The sequence below is a fragment of the Leucoraja erinacea genome, chromosome 3 (assembly GCF_028641065.1).
Source record: "Leucoraja erinacea ecotype New England chromosome 3, Leri_hhj_1, whole genome shotgun sequence".
In the NCBI taxonomy this organism is placed as follows: domain Eukaryota; kingdom Metazoa; phylum Chordata; class Chondrichthyes; order Rajiformes; family Rajidae; genus Leucoraja; species Leucoraja erinaceus.
Genome location: NC_073379.1, coordinates 16,163,323 through 16,186,576, shown reverse-complemented (window position 1 = coordinate 16,186,576; position 23,254 = coordinate 16,163,323). Strand labels below are relative to the sequence as shown.

Sequence of the window (23,254 nt, the reverse complement as noted above, 5' to 3'; positions counted from 1 at the left end):
CGGCTATGAGTATGCGGGAACTTCCTTCGAGCATGTAGGAGAGTTCCAAAGACCTCATAGGACCTCCTAGGACCTCATGTCGACCATGCTGCGAGTTTGAGTCGAGGGCAAACTCTTCTAAACTCGCAGATTAGGTCGCTGCAGTGGAACAGCCCTTTAACTATGGGAAGGTAGGACTGCTCAAGGATAAAGGGGGGAATTTGTGTTTGTGATCAAGGGATGTAGGCGAGGTATTACATTAATACTTTGCTTCTGTTTTCACCAAGGAAAACAATGAGATCAGTACAGAGAATACTAACATGCAACGATAGTTTGACATCAAGATGAAGGTGATGTTGAAACATATTAAGGTTGATAAATCACTGGAATCTGATGGGATCGATTCCAGGTTATCGGGAGAGGCAAGAGAGGAGATTGTACTATCTTGACAAAGAACTTTCCGCGATACTATCTTGACAAAGAACTTTGCTACATTTTAAAATGTTCTGATAGGATCTGCATCAATATTTCCTCGAAGATAGACACAAAATGCTGGAGCAACTCTGGGATAGGCAGCATCTCTGGAGAAAAGGAATGGGTGGTGTTTTGGGTCCAGACCCTTTCGACCTGAAATGTCACCCATTCCTTCTATCCAGAGATGCTGCCTGTCCTGCCGAGTTACTCCAGCATTTTGTGTCTATCTTCGGTGTAAACCAGTATCTGTAGTGCATTCCTACATAATACTTCCTCTGGCAGCTGGTTCCATACACCCACCATCCTTTGTGTAAAAAAAAGGTTACCCCTCAGGTTCCTATTAAATCTCCCCCCCCTCACTTTAAACGTACTGTATGTCGTTTGGTTCTCGATTGCTGTGCTTTTCCCCCGATCTATACGATTCATGATTTTGTACACCTCCATAAGAGCACCCCTCACCTCCTGCGCTCCAAGGAATAAAGTCCTAACCTGCCCAACCTCTCCCTATAGCTCAAGCTCCTCGAGTCCTGACGACATCCTGGTAAATTGTCTCTGTACTCCTTCCAGCTGTTATATATTTCCCGTTTGGATGAGAATGTTGGTGATCAGATTAGAATGTTTGCAGATGGCAACAACATTGGTCGTGTAGTGGACACAGAAGAAGGTCACAACAGGATCTAGATCAACTGGGGAAAGTGGGCAGAGAAATGACCGATGGAATTTAACTTAGACAAGCATGAAGGAAGTGCATTTTAGGAATTAAACCAGGGCAAGACACATACAGTGAACGGCAGGAGATCTTGGAGAGTGTTGAAGGGCAGAGAACTAGGGGTATAAATACATAGTTGCCCGAAAATGTTGATGCAGTTAGATTGAATGGTGCAGGTGGCATATGGCATGCTTGTTGTCAGCTGCTGGGCATTGTGTACAAGAAATAATTGTTTTATGGTCGTATGTCAATAGTACACCAAATGTGGCCTCACCAACGTCTTATTTAATTGTAAGATGACCTCCCAACATCTATACTCATTACTCTGACTGTTGAAGTCCAATATGCCGAAAGCCGTCTTGACCACCCTATCGACCTGTAATGCCAGTTTCATGGGGTGATTGGTTACATTGAGATTTGAGGACTGGAATTAGTAGGATCAGATCTGGGATTGGTAAATGGGTTGGAGTAAGAACTATGCCCAGGTTGTGCCAAGGGTTGTGAGGAGAATTGGGGACAGTTAGTGGCTGAAAGTAGAGACACAAGAGGCAGTAGATGACTGAATCTGGAGCAAATAAATAAACTGCTGGAGCATGGACATTTGACGGCACTGGGCCTGTACTCGCTGGCATTTAGGAGGGGGGACATCATTGAACTTACCAAATGGTGAAAAGCCTGGATAGAGTGGATGTGGAGAGGACATTTACACTAGTGGGAGAGTCTTGGACCAAAGGGCACAGCCTCAGAATAAAAGGATAAGAATAGTACATGTCCCAGATAGAACAATGACATTCTTACTTGCAACAGCACAACAGAATATGAAAACATAGTACACTGTAAACAATATAATAAACGAGAAAAAATAGTTCAGTGTGTGTGTGTGTATATATATATATATATATAATTGCACTATTATTGTTTGTTTTTTATATGTACGCAGCATCTCATGCGTGGCGTTGTGGGTCCATACCCTTTCGACCTGAAATGTCACCCATATAGATATACACATACATACGCACGCATGCATACACATTTAAAAAAAAAACAATAATAGTGCAATAATAGACTGTAGTTCAGTGCTTAATGGAGGTTGTAGTGTTTAATAGCCTGTAGGGAAGAAAATGTCCTAGATTCAAAAAATTGTCTAAGCGAAAGAAAGCTTGTGATCTGGCAAGCTTTTTCACAGAGAAGTGAGTGTCTGGAACGCATTGTCAGGGGTGGAGACATATACCATAGTGGTGTTTAAGAGACTCTTAAGAGGCACACTGAAGTGCAGGGTATAGAGGGATATGGGCCATGTACGGGCAGATGCGATCAATTTAACTAGGCATCATGTTCGGCACAAATAATGGGGGCCGAAGTGCCCGTTCCTGTGCTGTATGTTTTTATAGACTCACCTTCCTCTCCTCAAGCATTCTGTTCAGCGGTGCCAGTATCTGACCAAACATCGGCCTCTCATAAGGCTTTTCTCTCCAACACTGTCTCATCAATTCATACCTGAAATAATGATATTTGATGATTCACAACTTCTCTCACTGCACATGCTAAATCACTTTAATGTTCAGTTAGATGAGCTTTAAAGCAGCATCGTTGCTTTTGTTAATATCAAAACTTTCTTAATAAACCCAACAATGGATTCAGGAAATATTTCTTCATGCACACAATGCAAGACTCATTCCGGCCGAAGGTGCCCACAGTGAGGGGCAGAAGCCTGTCCCTCTCGATTAATTATGGACTAACCTGCCTCACACGCTTGGCAAATATAAGAGGAATAGGATCTGCTGTTAGTTGATGAGAGGTGAGTGGGTTAGGAAAGGAGGTTCTTGTGCGGCATACCATCCTAGAAGGTACCATCTGGTCATGAATGCAGAATACAAAAATAGGGATGTAATGCTGATGCTCTAGCAGGCACTGGTCAGACTGCATTTGGAGCATTGTGAGCAATTTTGGGCCCCATATCAGAGGAAGGACTTTCTGGTGCTGGAGAGGGTCCAGAGGAGGTTTACGAGAATGATCCCAGGAATGATTGGGTTATTGTTTGATGGCACTGGGCCTGTACTGGCGTTTAGAAGGATGAAGGGGTACCTCATTGAAACTAACTGAGTAGGTAAAGGACTGGATGGATTGGATGTGGAGAGGATGTTTCCACTAGTGAGAGAGTCTAGGACCAGAGGTCATAACCTCAGAATTAAAGGATGTTCCTTTAGGAAGGAGATGAGGAAGAATTGCTTTAATCAGAGGGTGGTGAATTTATAGAATTAATTGCCACAGAAGGCTGTGGAGGTAGTCAATGGATATTTTTAAGCCAGAGATAGATATATTCTTGATTAATACAGGTGTCAAGGGTTATGGGAAGAAGGCAGGAGAATGGGGTAGATAGGGGAAGATAGATCAGCCATGATTGAATGATGGAGTACACTTAATAGGCCGATTGGCCTATATCTGCTCCTATCACTTATGATCTTATGATGCACATCATTAACCAGCATTCATAGAAACATAGAAAATAGGTGCAGGAGGCCATTCAGCCCTTCGAGCTAGTACCGCCATTCATTGTGATCATGGCTGATCGTCGCCAATCAATAACCCATGCCTGCCTTCTCCCCATATCCCTTGATTCCACTAGCCCCTAGAGCTGTATCTAACTCTCTCTTAAATCCATCTAGTGATTTGGCCTCCCCTTTATTCTAAGATATATTGATAACATTCCACAGACTCGCCCATGTTAAATGCTGATTTGTATGTCTCAGCCAGGACTGATGATCTTAAGAATCAAGTCAAATTCTGATCGAAGCTCGCACATGATCATTTGTAAAAGAGAGACCAGCAAATGGATTAAAAAAATTGTCACCAAGGATGAGGCAGGTTGGCCCATAATTAACCGAGATGCCGTGTTTTGAGACGAGGTGCTTGCAAATGCCTACGATTTAAGTAGGAAAGGTTTAGCACCAGCTGAATGCAGGCGTAATTCCATGCACCCATTTGGAGAAGAATGATCTTCTTCTTATCGAGTCCACACACAAGATTATTAGAAGTTGTTCAGCCAGAGTTGAACACACTTCTCGGCATCTGCATCCAATGGTGTCTGTCTTGTCGTGGTGGTGGAAAGATTGGGGGAAACAGGGCCCCGATGTAAACACTCTTCCCTTGACCCCGAGAAGAATGGTGAAAACGTACACTTCATCAACACAATTGGGTGGTTTCTCCATCCGGTATCCTAGTGGCAGCTTCTCGTAGAGTTCTGCGCAGGTCATTCCACAGTAGGGTGTGCCACCTGACCAGAGGCAAGAAGTAGAAAGAATCATTTTATCGGAACTTTTGCCCAAAATCACTTGTTGACAACATTTTGCTGTCGGTACAAAGCTGGACAGCATTGAACATACATTACCCAACGCGTCACGTCTTTTCCCTCCCACCCGACATAGTTCCCTGCCCACCACACAGCTTTCCACCCCATACTAGTCATGCACCTGTCCTTGCAACAGCCTCGCACCCAGTTCTCTCTCTCTCTCTCTCACACACACGCACACCTACAGACACACACAGCTCTTGCCTGGAAAACTATCCCCTGCAACAAATGACATCCCACAATCAGACGCTGACCTTCCCGGAGATGGCCGAGCGAAGTGAGTGATTAGAATAATATTACTCACCCAGGCTAACAATCTCCCACAAAAGGACGCCGTAGGACCATCTGCGGAAAACAGTGTACGTTTTGGGAATCTGCTTCATAAAGTTCCTTTCTAAAAATATTAATGCCTTTTCAAAATGAATTTCATTCAAACACTTTTATGAATTTACTGAGTGTTTTAAAGTCATGGAGTCACAGAGCACGGAAACAGACCCCTCGATCCAAATCCTCCATGCCGATCAAGATGAGTAATTTAAGCTAGTTCCATTTGCTCATGTTTGGCCCATATCCCTCCAGATCTTCCTCATCCATGTACCTGCTCACAGTCTTTAAAATGTTGTTATCGTACCTAATTCCACTAGCCCCTCTGGCAGGTTGTGCTATAAACCCACCACCCTCAGTGAAAAAGTTGTCCCTCAGGATCCTATGAAATCTTTTCCCTCTCACCTTACACCTATGTTCTCTGGTCTTTGATTCTCTTATCCTGGGTAAAATACTTTGTGCATTCACCCTATCCATTCCCCTCATAATTTAATAACATTTATAACATCATTCCGCAGCATCCTGCACTCTAAGGATTAATGTCCGAGCCTGTCCAACCTCTCCCTCCAGTTCGGGTTCTCAAATCCCAGCAACATTATCAGAAATATTCTTGGCACTCTTTATTTTAGTTTAGAGATACAGTTTGAAAACAGGCCCTTCGGTCCGCCGAGTCCACACCGACCTGCGATCACCGATACACTAGTTCGATCCTACACACTAGGTACAATTTACAGAAGCCAATTAACCTAGGAACGCGCAAGTCTTATCAGCTTAATAACATCCTTCCTATAGCAGGGTGACCAAACCTCAATAGAGTACTCCAAAGGCAGCCTCACTAACATTTTGTACAACTGTATGATAACTACCCAACATCTATACTGAATACCTCACCTGATGTAGGCCGATGTACCAAAAGTCTTCTTTACCACCCCATCCAACTGTGACACCACTTTCAAAATCAATATTTATATTCATCTGCATTAAACTAATGATTACTTATCCTACGTGCCCAGCTGATGCAAATTTACTAATCATGCCTTGCATATTCTCATCCAAGTTATCGATATAAACCACAGACTGCAATGGGGCCAGCACTGAGCCCTGAAGCACCGCATGAGTTACAGACCTCTTGTCCGGAAACCACCACTCCATCACCACCCTCTTCTTCCTTCCAAGAAGCCAATTCTGTGTTGAGTTACCTAATTCTCCCTGGATCCCATTCGATCTAGTCTACCAGATCAGCACACAAGTGGAACTTGATCCATGCTGTGTCTCCAAACTAAGACTAAATGTTTTGCTGACATCTATATAGACAAAGTTCAACAAGGTTCCACATGGTAGGCTGCTATGGAAGGTGTGATCGCATGGGATCTAAGGAATGGATAGAAAATTGGCTTCATGGAAGGATGCAGAAGGTGATGGTGGAGGTTTTCTTCAGACTGGAGACCTGTAAATGGTGGTGTGCCTCAGGGTTTGGTGCGGGGCCCATTTCTGTTTGTCATCTATATCAATGATTGGAATGAGAACATGATGAGCAAGTTTGCAGATAATACAAAAGTGGTAGGAATTGTAGGTAGTGAAGATGGTTGTTAAAAACTGTAGCAGCATCTTGGGTAGGTTGGCTCAGGAATAATTGATGGAAATTAACACAGAGAAATGTGACATGTTGCATTTTGGGATGTCTAACACAGCCAGGACCTACACAATGAATGGCAGGGCTCTGGGGAGTGATGTAGAGCAGAGGGATCTAGGAGTGCAGGTGCTCGGCTTCTTGAAAAGGGTGTCATAGTTAGATAGGATGGTCATAAATGTTTTTGGCACATTGACCTTCATCAGTCAGAGTACCGAGTATAGAAGATGGGAGGCCATGTTGCACTTATATACAATGTTGGTGAGGCCACATTTAGAATAGAATAGAATAGCCTTTTATTTGTCATTCAGACCGAAGTCTGAACGAAATTTAAGCAGTCATACATACAATAAAAAACAACAATAAACACATATTAACATCCACCACAGTGAGACCACCCAACATCTCCTCACTGTGATGGAGGCAAAAGTCTTTGGTCTGCAGTCTCTTCCCTCCTCTTCTCCCTCTGCGCCTCTAACTAGCCTCTCTTGAGGTTTCTCATCCTCCTACTTTTCAGGGAAAACAGACCCAGTTTACACAGTGCAGCAGTCTGAAGAAGGGTCTCGACCCGAAACGTCACCCATTCCCTTCTCTCCAGAGATGCTGCCTGTCCCACTGAGTTACTCCAGCATTTTGTCTCTACTCAGTTTACGCAGTCTCTCCTTATAACATAAGTCCTCCAGTCCCAGGAATATCCCTGTGACTCTTTTCTGCACCATCTCTAGCTTAACCATTCAACACTGTTTTCTCATTCCTGTTATTATTAACTTCATACTAACTTGCAATGTCGGTTAGGAAATCTGTCTTTGGTCGGAACATCTACTAGATTTTTGTATTCATGCATTTTGGGAATCTTTTTTTTAGTTTAGAGATACTGTGCAGAAACAGGCCCTTCGGCCCACCAAGTCCGCACTGACCAGCAATCCCCGCAGATTAACACTACCCTACACACACAAGGGACAATTTACACATACATCAAGCCAATTAGCCTACAAACCTGTAGGTCTTTGCAGTGTGGGAGGAAACCGAAGATCTCGGAGAAAACCCACGCAGGTCACGGGGAGAACGCACAAACTCCGTACAGACAGCACCTGTAGTCGGGATCGAACCCGGGTCTCCGGCGCTGCAAGTGCTGTAAGGCAGCAACTTTACCGCTGCACCACCGTGGCCGCACTTTTTACTAGATGAAACATCGGCAATAAACAAGCACTAATCCGATCAGACTGTGAAGACCATAAAGAACTTACACATCGCTATTGGTCGTGTAAACGCTGTAATTTAGAGATTCAATGGCCATCCATCTGACTGGTAGTCTTCCCTGTTAAAATGATAAAAACAGGAGTGGAAAACGACATGTGACTTTAATCACAACATCCTGTTATATGAAAATAATAATATTCCCCACGATGCTGCAACATCTGCTGACTAAGTTATAAAGAGCAAAGTTATTGATTATCTGTTCCAATGGCCCTCACTGGTGCGGGCAACATCCCTTTGGTTCATGAGCCCTCAAAGAGATCCCACCCCTGTATTGTGTACAGGAAGAGGTGCCGGTTTTCATTTGATGTCTGCTCTCCCAGTAAGGGATAGACACAAAAAGCTGGTGTAACTCAGCAGGACAGGCACCATCTCTGGAGAGAAGGAATGGGTGACGTTTCGGGTCGAGACCCTTCTACAGCCTCCCAGTTGGGGGGGCCTTGCTTGGTGACAGTTCTAGACAGAAAAGTACGACTCGGAATGCATCTGATAACAGTGCAGCCAGCTTGAGGACATCTCCTCGAAGAAAGAAAAACCTCCCAAGACTGATTGCAGATTGTCAGTGGTCATTACTGTTTCCACCAAGGCTACGTGGTCAGCATTTTCCAACCCCACAACCTCTAACATCAAGGAGAACAGAGGTAGTAGGTACATTAAACCTAAATCCTACAGCACTGTGGCTGAACCTTGAATGGAAATGGTGGTTGAAGAAGGTGACTCCACCAGCAACTCAATGGCATTGAGAACAGGCAATAGGTGCAGACCTTGCCAGTTAATCAATTTTTTCACAACCTTCAGGCTTTTATAGTGCTTCTGGACTGGGATGAATGCAGTTCTGTTGAACTATGTGGCCTTTGGAGATCTTCTTAAGGAAAAATTCTTAAGGGATTGGACAGACTGGATGCTGGGGGAATACAGAGCCGGGTGTCACAGTTTAAGAATAAGGGGTAGGCCATTTAGGGCTGAGAAGTGGAAAAACTTTTCACCCAGAGAGTTGTGAATCTGTGGAATTCTCTGTAACAGAAGGCAGTGGAGGCCAATTCACTGGATTCTTTTAAGAGAGAGTTAGACAATAGACAATAGGTGCAGGACTAGGCCATTCGCCCCTTTGAGCCAACACCGCCATTTACTGTGATCATGGCTGATCATTAGGTATAGCTCTTAGGGCTAATGGAATCCAGGGATATGGGGAGAAAGCAGGAGCGGGGTACAGATTTTGGATGATCAGCCATGATCATATTGAATGGTGGTGCTGGCTCAAAGGGCCGAATGGCCTACTCCTACATCTATTGTCTATGCTTCTATCATGCTACATGATTTCACAATGTTCCGTTAATGTTTTGGACTTACCATTGTTTTTTTTACATACACTTCCTTTCCTCTAGACAATCCAAAGTCAGCGATCTTTGCGACATAGCCATCTCCTACAAGTACATTCCTAGCTGCAAGATCCCTGTGAATTAACTTGAAAAGTAGAGAATTCTTAATGATACTGTCATTCAGTATTGCCCCTCTAATACTGCAGTATTCCCTCAATACTGTCCCTTTGAGATTCTGAGTGCACACGCTCAGAACTGTCCCTTTTGCATGTGCAGAAAGGAACTGCAGATGCTGGTTTACACCGAAGATGGATACAAAATGTAACTCCGCGGGACTGGCAGCATCTCTGGAAAAAAAGAATAGGTGACTTTTCAGATCGAGACCCTTCTTCAGACTGAGAGTCTGGGGAGAGGGAGTCACAGAGATAAGGAAGTGTAAGAGATCAAAAGGGATGAAGATCAAGGAAAATGTAGACTAGACCATTGTCAGCTGGAAGAAGATGACAACAAAGCAAACAGAGATGCAGTGTAATCAGAGGGCCAGTCAGAGTGGTCGGAGAACTGGAAAGGGGGAGGGATGGAGAGAAAGGGAAAGCAAGGGTTACTTGAAGTTAGAGAATTCAATATTCACACCATCTGCTCAAGCAAAATATGAGGTGCTGTTCCTCCAACTTGCATGTTCCTCTTACATGCTGCATTCCTTCAGTATGCACTCTAACAACATAGCATTCCCCTTTGTCACTGCCACTCAACAGAGTGAACTTACTTCAGTATTGCTGTTTTGACAGTGCAGTGCTCCCTTGGTAATGAAGATAGACACAACAAGCTGGAGTAACTCAGCGGGTCAGGCAGCATTTCTAGAGGAAAGGAATAGGTGACTTTTCGGGTCGAGACCCTTCTTCAGACTGAGAGTCAGGGGAGTGGGAATGTGAGATATAGATGGTGATATAGACAGATATAGAACAACGAATGAAAGATATGCAAAAAAGTAAGAATGATAAAGGAAACAGGCCATTGTTAGCTGTGTGCTAGGTGAAAACGAGTTACAGACAATGAGACGCAACACGGCGACTTTAAAGCTGGTACGACTGATGCAGGGGTTACTTGGATAGAGAAATCAAGCTTCATACCACTGGGATGTAAGCTGCCCAAGCGAAATATGAGATGCCAAATAGGAGATTCTTCCAATTTGAGTTTGGCCTCACTCTGACAATGGAGGAAGTCCAGGACAGAAAGGGCAGTGTGAGAATAGGAGTGGGAGTTAAAGAAACTGGGAGATCAGGTAAGTCCAGGCGGATTGAGCTCCCTTAGTACTGCCACTATGAGAGTACAGAACTCCCTCAGTAGTGTGACACTTGCTCAGCACTGCCCACTCTAGTTTAGTTTAGTTTAGAGATACAGCGTGGAAACAGGCCCTTTGGCCCAACGGGTCCACGCCGACCAGCGATCCCCGCATATTAACGCTATCCTACACCCACTAGGGACAATTTTTACATTTACCAAGCTAATTAACCTACAAACCTGTACATCTTTGGAGTGTGGGGGGAAACCGAAAGTCTCGGAAAAAACCCACGGGGAGAACGTACAAACTCCGTACAGACAGCAGCGTATTTGGGATCGAACCTGGGTCTCCAGCGCTGTCAGGCAGTAACTCTACCACTGCGCCACTGTGCTGCCCATAAAGCTGCTACAAGCTATCGTCACTTCTGCACTCAGATCATCTTGCAGTGAAGGCCAGAATACAATGTGCCTTCCTAACTGCTGCTGCACCTGAACATACACTTTCAGCGAAAACCACCTGGGTCTTTGTTGCGAACGATAATGTAAAACGCAGCACACCTGCTTTTGGCTGAGATAATCCATGCCCTTGGCGACATCGGCTGCAAACTGCAGCAGCTGCTGGGAGGAGAGGGTGGAGGCTGTGCTGTGGGCAATGGCATAGTCCGGGTCAGTCTCCAGTACTCTGCTGTTGCGCAGAAAATCCAGCAGGTTCCCGTGTGGCGCAAATTCAATGGCCACGTAGAGGTATCCTGTAGCCAGGCAAAGCCACACAGAAAATTCAGAACAATTCCAGGTGTGAAACAATGTAGCCACAGTCTCAAGAGATCTGCACAAATATTTTTTCAAGCATTTATCAATTTTTCAAGTGGGGGTGGTTAGTGCGTGTGTGACGCCGCAGGCCCCACCTCCCCCCCCCCCCCCCCCCCTTGCAACTGCGCGCTGAGGGGACGGGCACAACAGGTCCTACTTGGTCTAGTCCCTACTAATTCTGTTCGCCTTTTCAGCAGCACATTCCAGAGCATAGACATTCACTTTCTTAAAACATTTGCTACCATCTCCTTTGCCTTAAATTTGAGTCCTCCATTTCCGTATTCAACTTTCTTACACTACCAAAACACTTAATAATTTCCCTGTGTCCTTCAGTTTCAGCTTCAGTTTAGTTTAAAGATACAGCGCTGAAACACGCCCTTCGGACCACCGAGTACGTACCGACCAGATCACCCAGAGAGTTGTGAATCTGTGGAATTCTCTGCCTCAGAAGGCAGTGGAGGCCAATTCACTGGATGCTTTCAAGAGAGAGTTAGATAGAGTTCTTAAAGATAGCAGAGTCAAGGGATATGGGGAGAAGGCAGGAACGGGGTACTGATTGTGGATGAACAGCCACGATCACAGTGATTGGCGGTGCTGGCTCGAAGGGCCGAATGGCCTACTCCTGCACCTATTGTCTATTGTCTATTGACCAGCGATCCATTAACAATATCCTACGCACACATTAGGGACAATTTACACTTATGCCAAGCCAATTAACCTACCAACCTGTATGTCTTTGGAGTGTGGGAGGAAGCCGAAGATCTCGGAGAAAACCCATGCGGACAGGGGGAGAACGTACAAACTCTGTACAGACAGCACCCATAGTCAAGATCAAACCTGGGTCTCTGGTGCTGTGAGGCAGCAATTCTGCCACTGTGCCACCATGCCACCCGCTGGGGATAATATTTCCCAAACAAATATTGTTGATTTTGTAACCGTTTTGGGAGTGATAATATATATTTTAAACTCTTAAGTTCTATTGCCCCGGCATTGATCAAGCTGCAGAGTGTGTGTTTTGTGAGAATTTACACCTGAAAGTGAACGCTTAAAATCTTTTGTGATTTGTAAGCTTCATGAAAAACCACAAACATAGTTATTTTTCAAAAATAAATGTGATTCTTAACCTTCTTTGTAGTGAAGTAAGCTTCAGTTAGAAGGATGCTTTCAATAAAAGGGAATTTCACTTAGAAAATCTTTTGGAAATAGCTATTATCAGTTGTTATCAGGCAACTGAATCATGCCACCACAAAAAGAGAGCAGTCCTGAACTACGACCTACCTCATTGGTGAACCTCAGACTATCCTTAATCGGACTTTGCTGGCTTTACCTTGCACTAAACGTTATTCCGTTATTACACTATAAATGGCTCAATTGTAATCATGTATTGTCTTTATGCTGACTGGTTAGCACTCAACAAAAGCTTTTCACTGTGCACCCCTGTATACGTGACAATAAACTAAACTGCATAACCTAAGCTGAGCTAGTTACTGAACAAGCTTTTTGATGATCAGAGATTTCATACATTTCTTCTTTACTTTGAGATGGTCATGAGCTGGGTATTTTCAGGAGAAGTACTTAGAAAGGTACAGCATTGGAACGGGCCCGTCAATATTTTGTAATCACTTGGGATGACTGGCTCCTTCACCAGCTCTGTGTGTTCTGAGGTGGATAATGAAACCAATGTGGGAATCTGCAGACTCTGCCACAAGAGATGCTGGCTGGGGCTGTGCTTTGGGAAATATATCATTCCTTCCACTGCTTATGCTGCTCCTATAACTTATGAACTGTAAACATTTGCTATCCATATATCTGTTTAAAAGTCATAACTGTATCCGTTTCTATTGTTTCCTCTGTCAGCTCATTCCAGATACAGATGGAAACAGGCCCAACTCCATGGAAAAGTTGCCCTTGATGTCCCTCTGAAATGTTTCCCCTCTCACATTAAGCATATGCCCTCCAGTTTTAAAATGCTCTACCCAGGGAAAAAGACTGTGAGGGTTCCTGTCCCTGTCCCTGTCCCAAGATCTCTCAATAAGGTCACCCTCAGGGTCCTACATGCCGAAAGGACCCAGCCTATCCAACCTCTCCTACATCGCAAGCCTACAACCATCTTATGCACCCTTTCCAACTTAATGACATACTTCCTATATCCGGGTGACCGGCTACTGGGCAGGCCATATTGTTGGCATCCTATTTCAGGTTCCATCACAAATAGTGATCACCTTGTTGGTGGTGGAAATACAAGCATCATGTAAACGTTCCTATGAACTCCTGGGAATCTCTAGTCTGTCCACTTTAAGTGAATGAACATTGGAGGAAGCACGCTGAACCTTGATTTACAAATTCATAAAGTCATATAGCATGGAAACAGCCCCTACAGCCCAACTTGTCCATGCAGACCAAGATGCTCCATCTACACTAGTCCCACCTGCCAGCGTTAAGTCCATTTAATTAGTACAGGAGTCAGGGGTTATGGGGAGAAGGCAGGAGAATAGGACCAGCGATCCCCGCACACTAACACTATCCAACACACACTAGGGACAATTTACACTTATACCAAGCCAATTAACCTGCAAACCTGTACGCCTTTGTGGTGGAAACCGAAGATCTCGGGGAAAACCCACATGGTCACGGGGAGAATGTACAAACTCTGTACCCACAGCACCCATAGTCGGGATCGAACCCGGGTCTCTGGCACTGTGCGGCATCAAATCTGCCACTGTGCCAACCTACTGTTCCGTACTTAGTGTGCACTTATACTTTGCTAAGTAATGGGAGTCTAAGGAGTCCATACCCCTGTGTTCACAGGCTCCAAGCAGATTGATGATATTTGGATGATGACCAAGCCTGCAGAGGACTTCCAATTCACCAGCAAAATCCCGATGATCATCCTTGGAGGCATATTCTATAGGAGCAAGAATCAGAGGCAAAGTTAATCCCAAATATCACCAATAATTTTTAAACTTTCATGAGATTGCTAGCGGAAAAAAGGTGACTAACGTGGTGTGACAAACTCCTTACCATATCATTCATGCACCAATCAGCATTTAAACACTAAGATACGGAAATATTCCATAGAGGATTTTGCAAATGAAAACTGCAAGGAGATTTAGAAATAAAACAGACCGAGAATGCTGGAAATATTCAATAGATCAGACAGCATCTGTGGTGTGTACACAAAGTTTAACATTTTGGGCTCATGAATTTTCAATCAATCACTTCAATCCGAAATGTTCAACTCATGTTTCGGGTCGAGACCCTTCTTCAGATTTAAAGAAGGGTCTTGACCCAAAACTCCACCCATTCCTTCCTTCCACAGATGCTACCTGTCCAACCTAGTTACTCCAGCATTTTGTGTCTATATTGTGTCAAGGACGTTGCCTAGATTGGAGGATTTTAATTATAAGGAGTGATTGAATAGGCTTCACAGTCTGCTACCTCTCTGTTCCAATAAAAGGCAGAAATCTTACCTTTCATTCTTTTAATGGCAGCATTCATCTTGTGCCCGTTTTTTTTAATACGAGCCTTCAAGACCTGTCCAAAATTCCCTTCACCAATAATGTCTTCAAACTTGATGTCATCCCAGTGAAGGACAGGGTAGACGATTGGCATGAGCAGCTCAGGCTTTGTTTTCCTGGAGAGTGTCAGGGTCCCTGCATTAAATTGGATTATCGGCTCTTCTCGCTTCAAAGACAAGAAAGGACAGATTAGGCGTCAATCTGCTGAAAAACAAAGCTGGAAACCACTTTAATAATTTACACTGATGTCAAATTGGGAATTCCCCTTTGAGTCACCCCCTCAGATCCACCTCAACCTTTGCTCAATCCTTGATTGTGGATTCTGCCATAAAATTAACGTGGGATCATATTTCCGAGAGATTGTATTTAGTGTCTAAGTTTGTTATTGCAACGTGAACCAAGGTACAGTGAACAGGTTGTTTTGCGTGCATGCGGACAATACTATATACATAAATCCAATTAACTCAAACTCAATCATAATAGGTGGAGCACAGTGTGCCTGCATAATATAGCTCTCAGCATTGTTTAAGAAGGAACTGAAGATGCTGGAAAAATCAAAGGTAGATAAAAATGCTGGAGAAACTCAACGGGTTAGGCAGCATCTATGGAGCGAAGGAATAGGTGACGTTTCAGGTCGTGACCCTTCTTCAGACTTCTCAACATTGTGCTGCAGTGTGCAAGAATGCACCACTGGAATTGATATGGGTCCAAAAACAGAGACAAAGCTACCTTACAGGTGGAATCAACAATCTCATGGTGGTCCTTGTGAAACCAGCTGGATCTAACCTGCAGGAATAGTAAGTTATTACATAAGATAGACACAAAAAACTAGTAACTCTGCGGGTCAGACAGCATCTCTGGAGAAAAGGAATGGGTGGGTCAAGACATTTCTCAACACATCTATCTTTGGTTTAAACCAGCATCTGTAGTTCCTTCCTACATGTTGGTGATAGTCAGGCTATAGTACAAGATTAATGAGTTGGTATGGTGGACCGAGCATGACAAATGAAATTGAATGTGCAGGAAGGAACTGCAGATGCTGGTTTAAATCAAAGATACACAATATGATGGAGTAACTCAGCGGAATAGGCAGCATCTCTGGGGAGAAGGAATGGGTGATGTTTCGGGGTCGGGACCCTTCTTCAGACTTCTTCAGAATAAAATGTAATCCTTTGCTGGCAAACAACCTACTGCAATCAACTTGAGCAGGTTCCTATCTAATACCATCAAAGTTAGCCTTACCCCAATTTAGAATTTTAACTCATCTTTGTCTTTATCCTGAACTATCTTAAAGCTAATAGAACAGTGATCACTGGTCCCAAACGTTTCATTCTTCATTCACTTGCCCTTCCCAATTTCCTAAGAATAGATCCAGCTTTGCCCTCTCCCATGTATGGTGTTTACATATTGCAGCACGGTGGTGCAACAGTAGACTTGTTGCCCTCGCGCCAGACACCCGGGTTCAATCTTGATTATGGCTGCTTGTCTATATGGAGTTTGTACGTTCTCCCCATGACCTGCATGGGTTTTTCCCAAGATCTCTGGATTCCTCCCACACTCCAAAGACATACAGGTTTGCAAGTCAATTGGCTTGGTATAAATGTAACTTGTCCCTAGTGTGTAGGATAGTATTAATGTGCGGGGATCACTGGTCAGGGCCCGTTTCCACGCTGTATCACTAAACTGAACTAAACTAAACTATCGTCTGATAAAACTTTCCTGAAAGTATTTCACAAATTCAACACGACCAAGCCCTTGGCATTTTGACAGTCACAGTCTATATTGGGAAAGTTAAAACCCACGAATTTGACTACTTTATGAGCCTTAGAGCCGCCTGCAATCTCTTGGCATAGTACACTCTCAACAAGGTGATCATCACCCCTTAGCTCCCTCTGCAGGTTCACTGGATGAATGATCAGTAAGATGTACACAAAATGCTGGAGTAACTCAGCGGGTCAGGCAGCATTTCTGGAGAAATGGAATAGTTGGCGTTTCGGGTCGAGACCCTTCATCAGACCCATCAGTAATGTTATCTTAGACAACTGCCGTGATATTTTTCCTCATCAATAAGGCAACACCCCTCCTCTTTTACCCCCACCTCTATCTCTCTTGTAACATCTGCACCATGGAACATTAATCTTCGGTAGACAAAAATGCTGGAGAAACTCATCGGGTGAGGCAGCATCTATGGAGAGAAGGAATATTCCTTCACTCTATAGATGCTGCCTCACCTGCTGAGTTTCTCCAACATTTTTGTCTACCTTCGATTTTTCCAGCATCTGCACTTCTTTCTTAAACATGAATCTTGCAGTCCTGTCCTTTTCTTATCCAGGTTTCCATAATGGCTACAACAGTCCAGTTGTAATTACCTATCCACGCCCCGAGATCATCCTCCTTACCCATCAGGCCTCTTGCATTAAAATAAGTGCAATTCAATCCCTCATTCTTCTTCGCTCCTGTCTTGCTCATTCTGTCCACTGGATTTTCTTCCATCACAATCCGTACCAACTTCCAGCCTCTTACCTGCTTCAGTCCTCAAGTCCTGCACTTGCCTGCCAAGATACAGGTTCCCCCCCAGTTCAGGTGCAGCCCATCCCTCTTGACATCACCTCTGCTCCAGAAGAGATCCCCATGGTCCACATGGACGAGTTGGTCTGAAGTCCCTGTTTCCATGCTGTATGACCCTGTGATTCTATGACTATATGACAGTCCCTTACTTCTACATATACACCTAGATTGTTGCTGAAGCATGTCCGCTGTAGAGTCCTTACATTCGGCAATACAGTTTAGCTTGCCAGGCTTTAATCCCAATCCGCATGGGCCAGGTCTAGTTTAGTTTAGATTACTGTTGAGTGTACCGAGGTACTGTGAAAAACGTTTACAATCAAAATATAATCTAATCTCTTTAAGAATCACACTTCTCTAGTTCACTGTTTTTACCATGGAATAGTCTTCTTCCTCTACCATCTCAAAAAAGCTGAACAGTTAAACTACAGACGCTGGTTTACACCAAAGATAGACGCAAAAAGTTGGAGTAACTCAGCGGGACAGGCAGCATTTCTGGATGGAAGGAATGGGTGATATTTCAGGTGAGTCTGAAGAAGGGTCTCCACCCGAAACGTTACCCATTCCTTCTATCCAGAGATGCTACCTGTCCCGCTAAGTTACTCCAGTATTTGTGTCTATCTACAGTTAAAAGAGGTCTTCCAGACTTACCGTGCTGTTTTGAAAAGCCTGAACCATTCTCCGTTGGAAGTTGCTCCGCTTGAAATGAAGCACGATGCAAAAGGCTAATAGAATGGTCAGGCACGTCATTCCTGCTGATCCCAGAATAGCATAAAGCAACAGGTGCCTTCCATGTTGTAGAACGAGAGCTGAAAAAGACACACCACTGATGTTGAGATATATCTCAGCCATTTAACACTTTGTTAAATTACAGTTAGATACAGCTCTAAGGGCTAGTGCAGTCAAAGGATATGGGGAGAAGGCAGGCACGAGTTATTGATAGGGGACGATAAGCCATGATCATAATCAATGGCGGTGCTGGCTCGAAGGGCCGAATGGCCTCCTCCTGCATCTATTTTCTATGAAAAGATTAGACACAAGAGGACATTTTACCTAATATGCCTATGCCAATAGAGTGCAAGGCCAATTGCTCAGTCATAAGTTCATGTGATTGGAGCAGAATTGGGCCATTTGGCCCATCAAGTCTACACCGCCATTCCATCATAGCTGATCTATCTCTCCCTCCTAACCCTTTTCCCCTGCCTTCTCCCCATAACTACTGACACCTGAGCTAATCAAGAATCTATCTATTTCTGCTTTAAAAATATCCATTGACTTGGCCTCCAGGGCCTCCTGTGGCAAAGAATACCATAGATTCACCACCCTCTGACTAAATGAAATTCTTCCTCATCACCCTTCCTGAAGGAACGTCTTTTAATTCTGAGGCTGGTGACCTGTGGTCCTAGACTCTCCCACTAGTGGAAACATCCTCTCCACATCCAAGCCTCTATCCAAGCCTTTCACTATTCGGTAAGTTTCAATGAGATCTCCCCTCATCCATCTAAACTCCAGCAAGTGCAGTCCCAGTGCCAACAAACGCTCATCTGATGCTAACCCACTCATTCCTGTTGAATCTGCACATTTCAGGGAGCACATTCCAGATCAGAGTGGTGCACTGGGAATGAATTGTTCTTGCCATTCCTCTTCAATCCGTGTCCTCTGGTTACCCACTGCCACCAGTAACATTTTGACGACTTTAAACCGATTAGAATCACAGAATCATACTGCATGGAAACAGGCCCTTTGGCCTAATTTTCCCATGTCAATCAAAATGCCCCTTCTACACTAGATCCACCTGCCTGCGTTTGGCCTATATCCTTCCTGTCCATGTACCTGTTCAAAAGTCCTTTAAATGTAGTACCTGCCTCAACCCCCTCTGATAGCTCGTCCATTTACCTATCAATCTCTGTGTGAAAAAAATGTCCCTCAGGTTCTATTTCCCCTCTCAGCTTAAACCTATGTCCTCTGGTTCTTGATTCCTCTATTCTAAGTAAAATACCCTGCTTATCTACACTATCTATTCCCCTCATGATCTTATACACCATTATAACATCAGCCTTCCACCCCCCTACTGTCTAAGGAATAAAAATCCTAGCCTGCCCAACATCCCCTGATAGCTCATGCCCTCAGGACCTGGCAGCATCATTGTAAACATTCTCTGCGCCCTTTCCAGCTTAACAACATCTTTCCCACAGCAGGGTGACCAAAAATGAACACAGTATTCCAAATGTGGCCTCACCAACATCTTGTAAGCTGTAACATAACATCCCAACTTCTATTGTGAATACATCTGACTGATAAAGGCCAATGTGCTGAAAGCCTTCATGACTTCAAGTGCCTTACTGAAATCCATGTATAAAACATCTACAGCTCTGCCTATCAACCTCTTTGGTCACATCATCAAAAAACTCAATCTGATTCATGAGACACGACCCACATTTGTAACTTTCTGCCCACAGATGTTAAGCTCACTGGCTTGTAGTGTCTTGCCTTTTCCCTTTTAGCCTTGCCCTTCGTGAATAGAGGCACAACATTTTACAGCCCGCCAGTCTTCCGTCACCTCATCTGTATTTAATGACGACTCGTAAATCTCCTCTTGTTTAAGAAAGGTTATACTGAAATTGGAGGTAATCTGAAAGACATTCACTGGGCTAATTCCTGGGATAAGATTGTTGCCCTATCAAGAACAGCTAAGGAAATCTATATTATTTTGAATTTAGAAGAATGATGGGTGACCGTATGGGGAGAGAGACAGAATAAACTTTCTAGATTTTTACCAGGTTTGGGAGGATCTTGAATAAGTGGACATAGTTCACAAGATTGAGGGGTGGCCATTTAAAACTGAGGTCCATAGAGCTAGTTAGGTTTATGGAAACAAAAATGGGCTGATGTCATGGTTGAATTTAAAAAGATGCAGAGTTTAAAATGAGAAATTTCTGGTGTGTTTTTTTCGTGTAGGTTGATAGAGAAGATAATGATGGAATCTGGTGAGTTCATACACAGGCAACAGACTGAAGGGAGAACACACATAAAATTAGAGACGAACAAACAGAATAGTCCCAGGAAAATTCTGCAAACTGAAACTATGGCAACTAATGAACAGATAAACCTAGTTTATCTAAATTAATTATAGAGGTCTAGGAGCAAATTGGAAAGGCCATGCGGAGTTGGTGTTTGAAGTAATGGGCGATTTATTCAGACTGGTGCTTGGGCACCAGAAGGCAGCCAAAGCTGACCTGTCAAGTGTGACTTTGGTACAGTTTTTATATTCTCAGATGACAAGATTACTCAGAAACCTGATTAACAGTAACTCTAGGTCTGAATTACAGAATGGAACTCGGAAAGACTTAATTTGGTCACAAACAGAATGAGATGATTTATCCACAATTTGTCAACAGTAGATTCAAATTTCTGTTACAGTGATGGGTGCTCGCATAATCAATGAAATTCCTGTCTGCGGTTTCCTGTCACCGCATTTGCACAATCCACGTCCCTAAAATACGATACGATCCAACTTTATTTATCCCAGGGGGGAAATTGATCTGCCAACAGTCTTAAAACATGATACACAAAACTAAAAGGAAACTAAACATGAAACTAAAGGGATGAGTGGAAACGATTGGAGATGTGCAAAGATGGGGGGGGGGGGGGGGGAGTCAGTCCACCCCATGACAGAAGGGGGGGAGTTTTAAAGTTTGATAGCCACAGGGAAGAAAGATTTCCTGTGGTGTTCTGTGCTGCATCTTGGTGGAACCAGTCTGTTGCTGAAGGTACTCCTCAGGTCGATTATTTACTAATTTAGTATATACTTATTTACTAATTATTAGCCCTCACTATTGTTTACCCTGCAACAATTGGCATTTCTGTTAATTATGATACATGCATGCCATAGGAAATTAAGTAGGAGAATTACTTGGTCATAGGTTTCAGCCTAGTCACTAATAATGAGATGGTACCTGCAGACTCCTGTAGTGTATGCAGTTCCATTGTTGGGTTGGGTTCGCTCTCACCAATATTGTTCTTCGCACAAAGTTCCACTAGGTATGGTGAATTTGGCTCCAGGCCTCGCAGTTGAAACTGCGAAGCAATGGTGTCTTTCATTTTGATTTCTGTCTCCTGGGTGTAATCATCAGCCCCAAAGATTTTGTAACGTATGATGATAGAAGATATCGAGTTGCCACCGTCAATTCCCCAGGATATGAAAGCTGAAGAGTCAGAGATGTTAAAAATCTTGATGTTGGTGGGAGCGGGAGGCCGTTCTGAAAAAATAAATTACCTCAGTATTAATCACACGACAGTCCATTTTTTAACCCCATCCAACTGAAGGAGTAGACAACGATGCTGGAGAAACTCAGCGGGTGAGGAAGCATCTATGGAGTGAAGGAATAGGTGACGTTTAGGGTCGAGACCCTTCTTTGGACTGATCTCTTCAGAAGGGTCATGACCTGAAATGTCACCTATTTCCTTCGCTCCATAAATGCTGTCTCACCCGCTGAGTTTCTCCAGCATTTTTGTCTACCTTCGATTTTTCCAGCATCTGCAGTTCTTTCTTAAACAACTGAGGGAGTAGTGTGTGGCTGAAGTCCTGGTAACGTCTGAGTGAATGAGGTGTGGTCAAATGGGCACCCAGGTCTATAATGGCTCATTCTTGAAAAGGTGTGAAGTATCCTTGACTATTAATAGAAAAATAAGGCACAGTCTCGTAAATTCATAAATTCATGTCAACAGTCTTAAAACAGTAGGAGTAGAATTAGGCCATTCGGCCCATTCGAGTCTCCTCCATCATTCAATCATGGCTGATCTATATTTCCCTCTCAACACCTTTCTCATGCCTTCTCCCCATAACTCCTGGCACCCGCACTAAAGAATCTGCCGTATAAAAACTCAATGACGGCCTCCGTCAATGACAATGTATTCCACAGACTCACCACCCTCTGTAAAGATATTCCTCCTAATCGCTTTTCTAAAGGTGTGTCCTTTTATTCTGAGGCTGTGCCCTCTGGTCCTGGACTCTCCCACTAGTGGAAACATCCTCTCCATCCACTATATCCAGGCCTTTCACTATTCTATAAGTTTTAGTGAGGTCCCCCTCATCCTTCTAAACTCCAGCAAGTACTCCAGGCCCAGAGCTGTCATATATTCAAAATCTCGATGATATAGTATTTGAATGTAGAGGGAGGGAATGCAGTGGTTACTTGAGGTTAGAGAAATCAATATTCATACCCCTGGGTTGTAAGCTGCCCAGGCGAAATATGAGATGCTGTTCCTCCAGATTGCATTTAGCCTCACTCTGACAGTGGAGGAGGCCTAGGACAGAAAGGTCAGTGTGGGAATGGGAAGTGGAATTAAAGTTTCGCAACCGGGAGATCAGGTAGTGAAGTCGTTCAGCAAAACGATCGCCTGGTCTACGCTTGGTTTCGCCGATGTATGAGTCCACATCTTGAACAACGGATACAGTAGATGAGGTTGGAAGAGGTGCAAGTGAACCTCTGCCTAACCTGAAAGGACTGTCGGGGTCCCTGGACAGAGTCGAGGGAGGAGGTATAGGGACAGGTGTTGCATCTCCTGCGGTTGCAGGGGAAGGTACCTGGGGAGAGGGTGTTTTGGGCGGGAAGGGACGAGTTAACCAGAGAGTTGGGGAGGGAACGGTCTCTGCGGAAGGAGGAAAGGAGTGTAGATGGGAAGATGTGACTAGTGGTGGGATCCCGTTGGAGGTAGTGGAAATGTGTTGTATGTGACGGCTGATGGGGTGAAAGGGACTGACTAAGATCTCTGTTGCAACTAGGGGGATGGGGAGCAAGGGCGGAACTTCCGGGGTACCGAGGAGACACGAGTGAGGGCCTCATCTATGACAAGATGGGAACCCCCGTTCCCTAAAGAATGAGGACATCTCAGATGTCTTGGTATGGAACAGGAGTTTTGTTATAGTTGTGCATGGCAATGGTGTGGCCTCATTTGGAGTATTGTGTTTAATTTTAACCATCCCACTATAGGGATGTCATTAATTTCAAAAGTATCTATCTATATTTGCACAGATCT

The 23,254-nt window shown here is 44.1% G+C and overlaps 1 protein-coding gene across 1 annotated transcript in view; it reads right to left on the bottom strand.

Moving 5' to 3' along the window:
• Positions 1-23,254, bottom strand: part of tek (TEK tyrosine kinase, endothelial) — an 86,042-nt gene that overhangs the window by 3,310 nt on the left and 59,478 nt on the right. Inside the window, exons 12-21 of the mRNA XM_055632195.1 lie at positions 21,172-21,474; positions 17,867-18,024; positions 14,603-14,816; positions 13,927-14,037; positions 10,881-11,071; positions 9,073-9,186; positions 7,713-7,783; positions 4,816-4,856; positions 4,340-4,436; positions 2,560-2,659 (exon numbers count right to left, since the gene is read on the bottom strand). Coding sequence (XP_055488170.1) covers positions 2,560-2,659; positions 4,340-4,436; positions 4,816-4,856; positions 7,713-7,783; positions 9,073-9,186; positions 10,881-11,071; positions 13,927-14,037; positions 14,603-14,816; positions 17,867-18,024; positions 21,172-21,474 — 1,400 coding nt within the window. The remainder of the gene's footprint in view (positions 1-2,559; positions 2,660-4,339; positions 4,437-4,815; positions 4,857-7,712; positions 7,784-9,072; positions 9,187-10,880; positions 11,072-13,926; positions 14,038-14,602; positions 14,817-17,866; positions 18,025-21,171; positions 21,475-23,254) is intronic.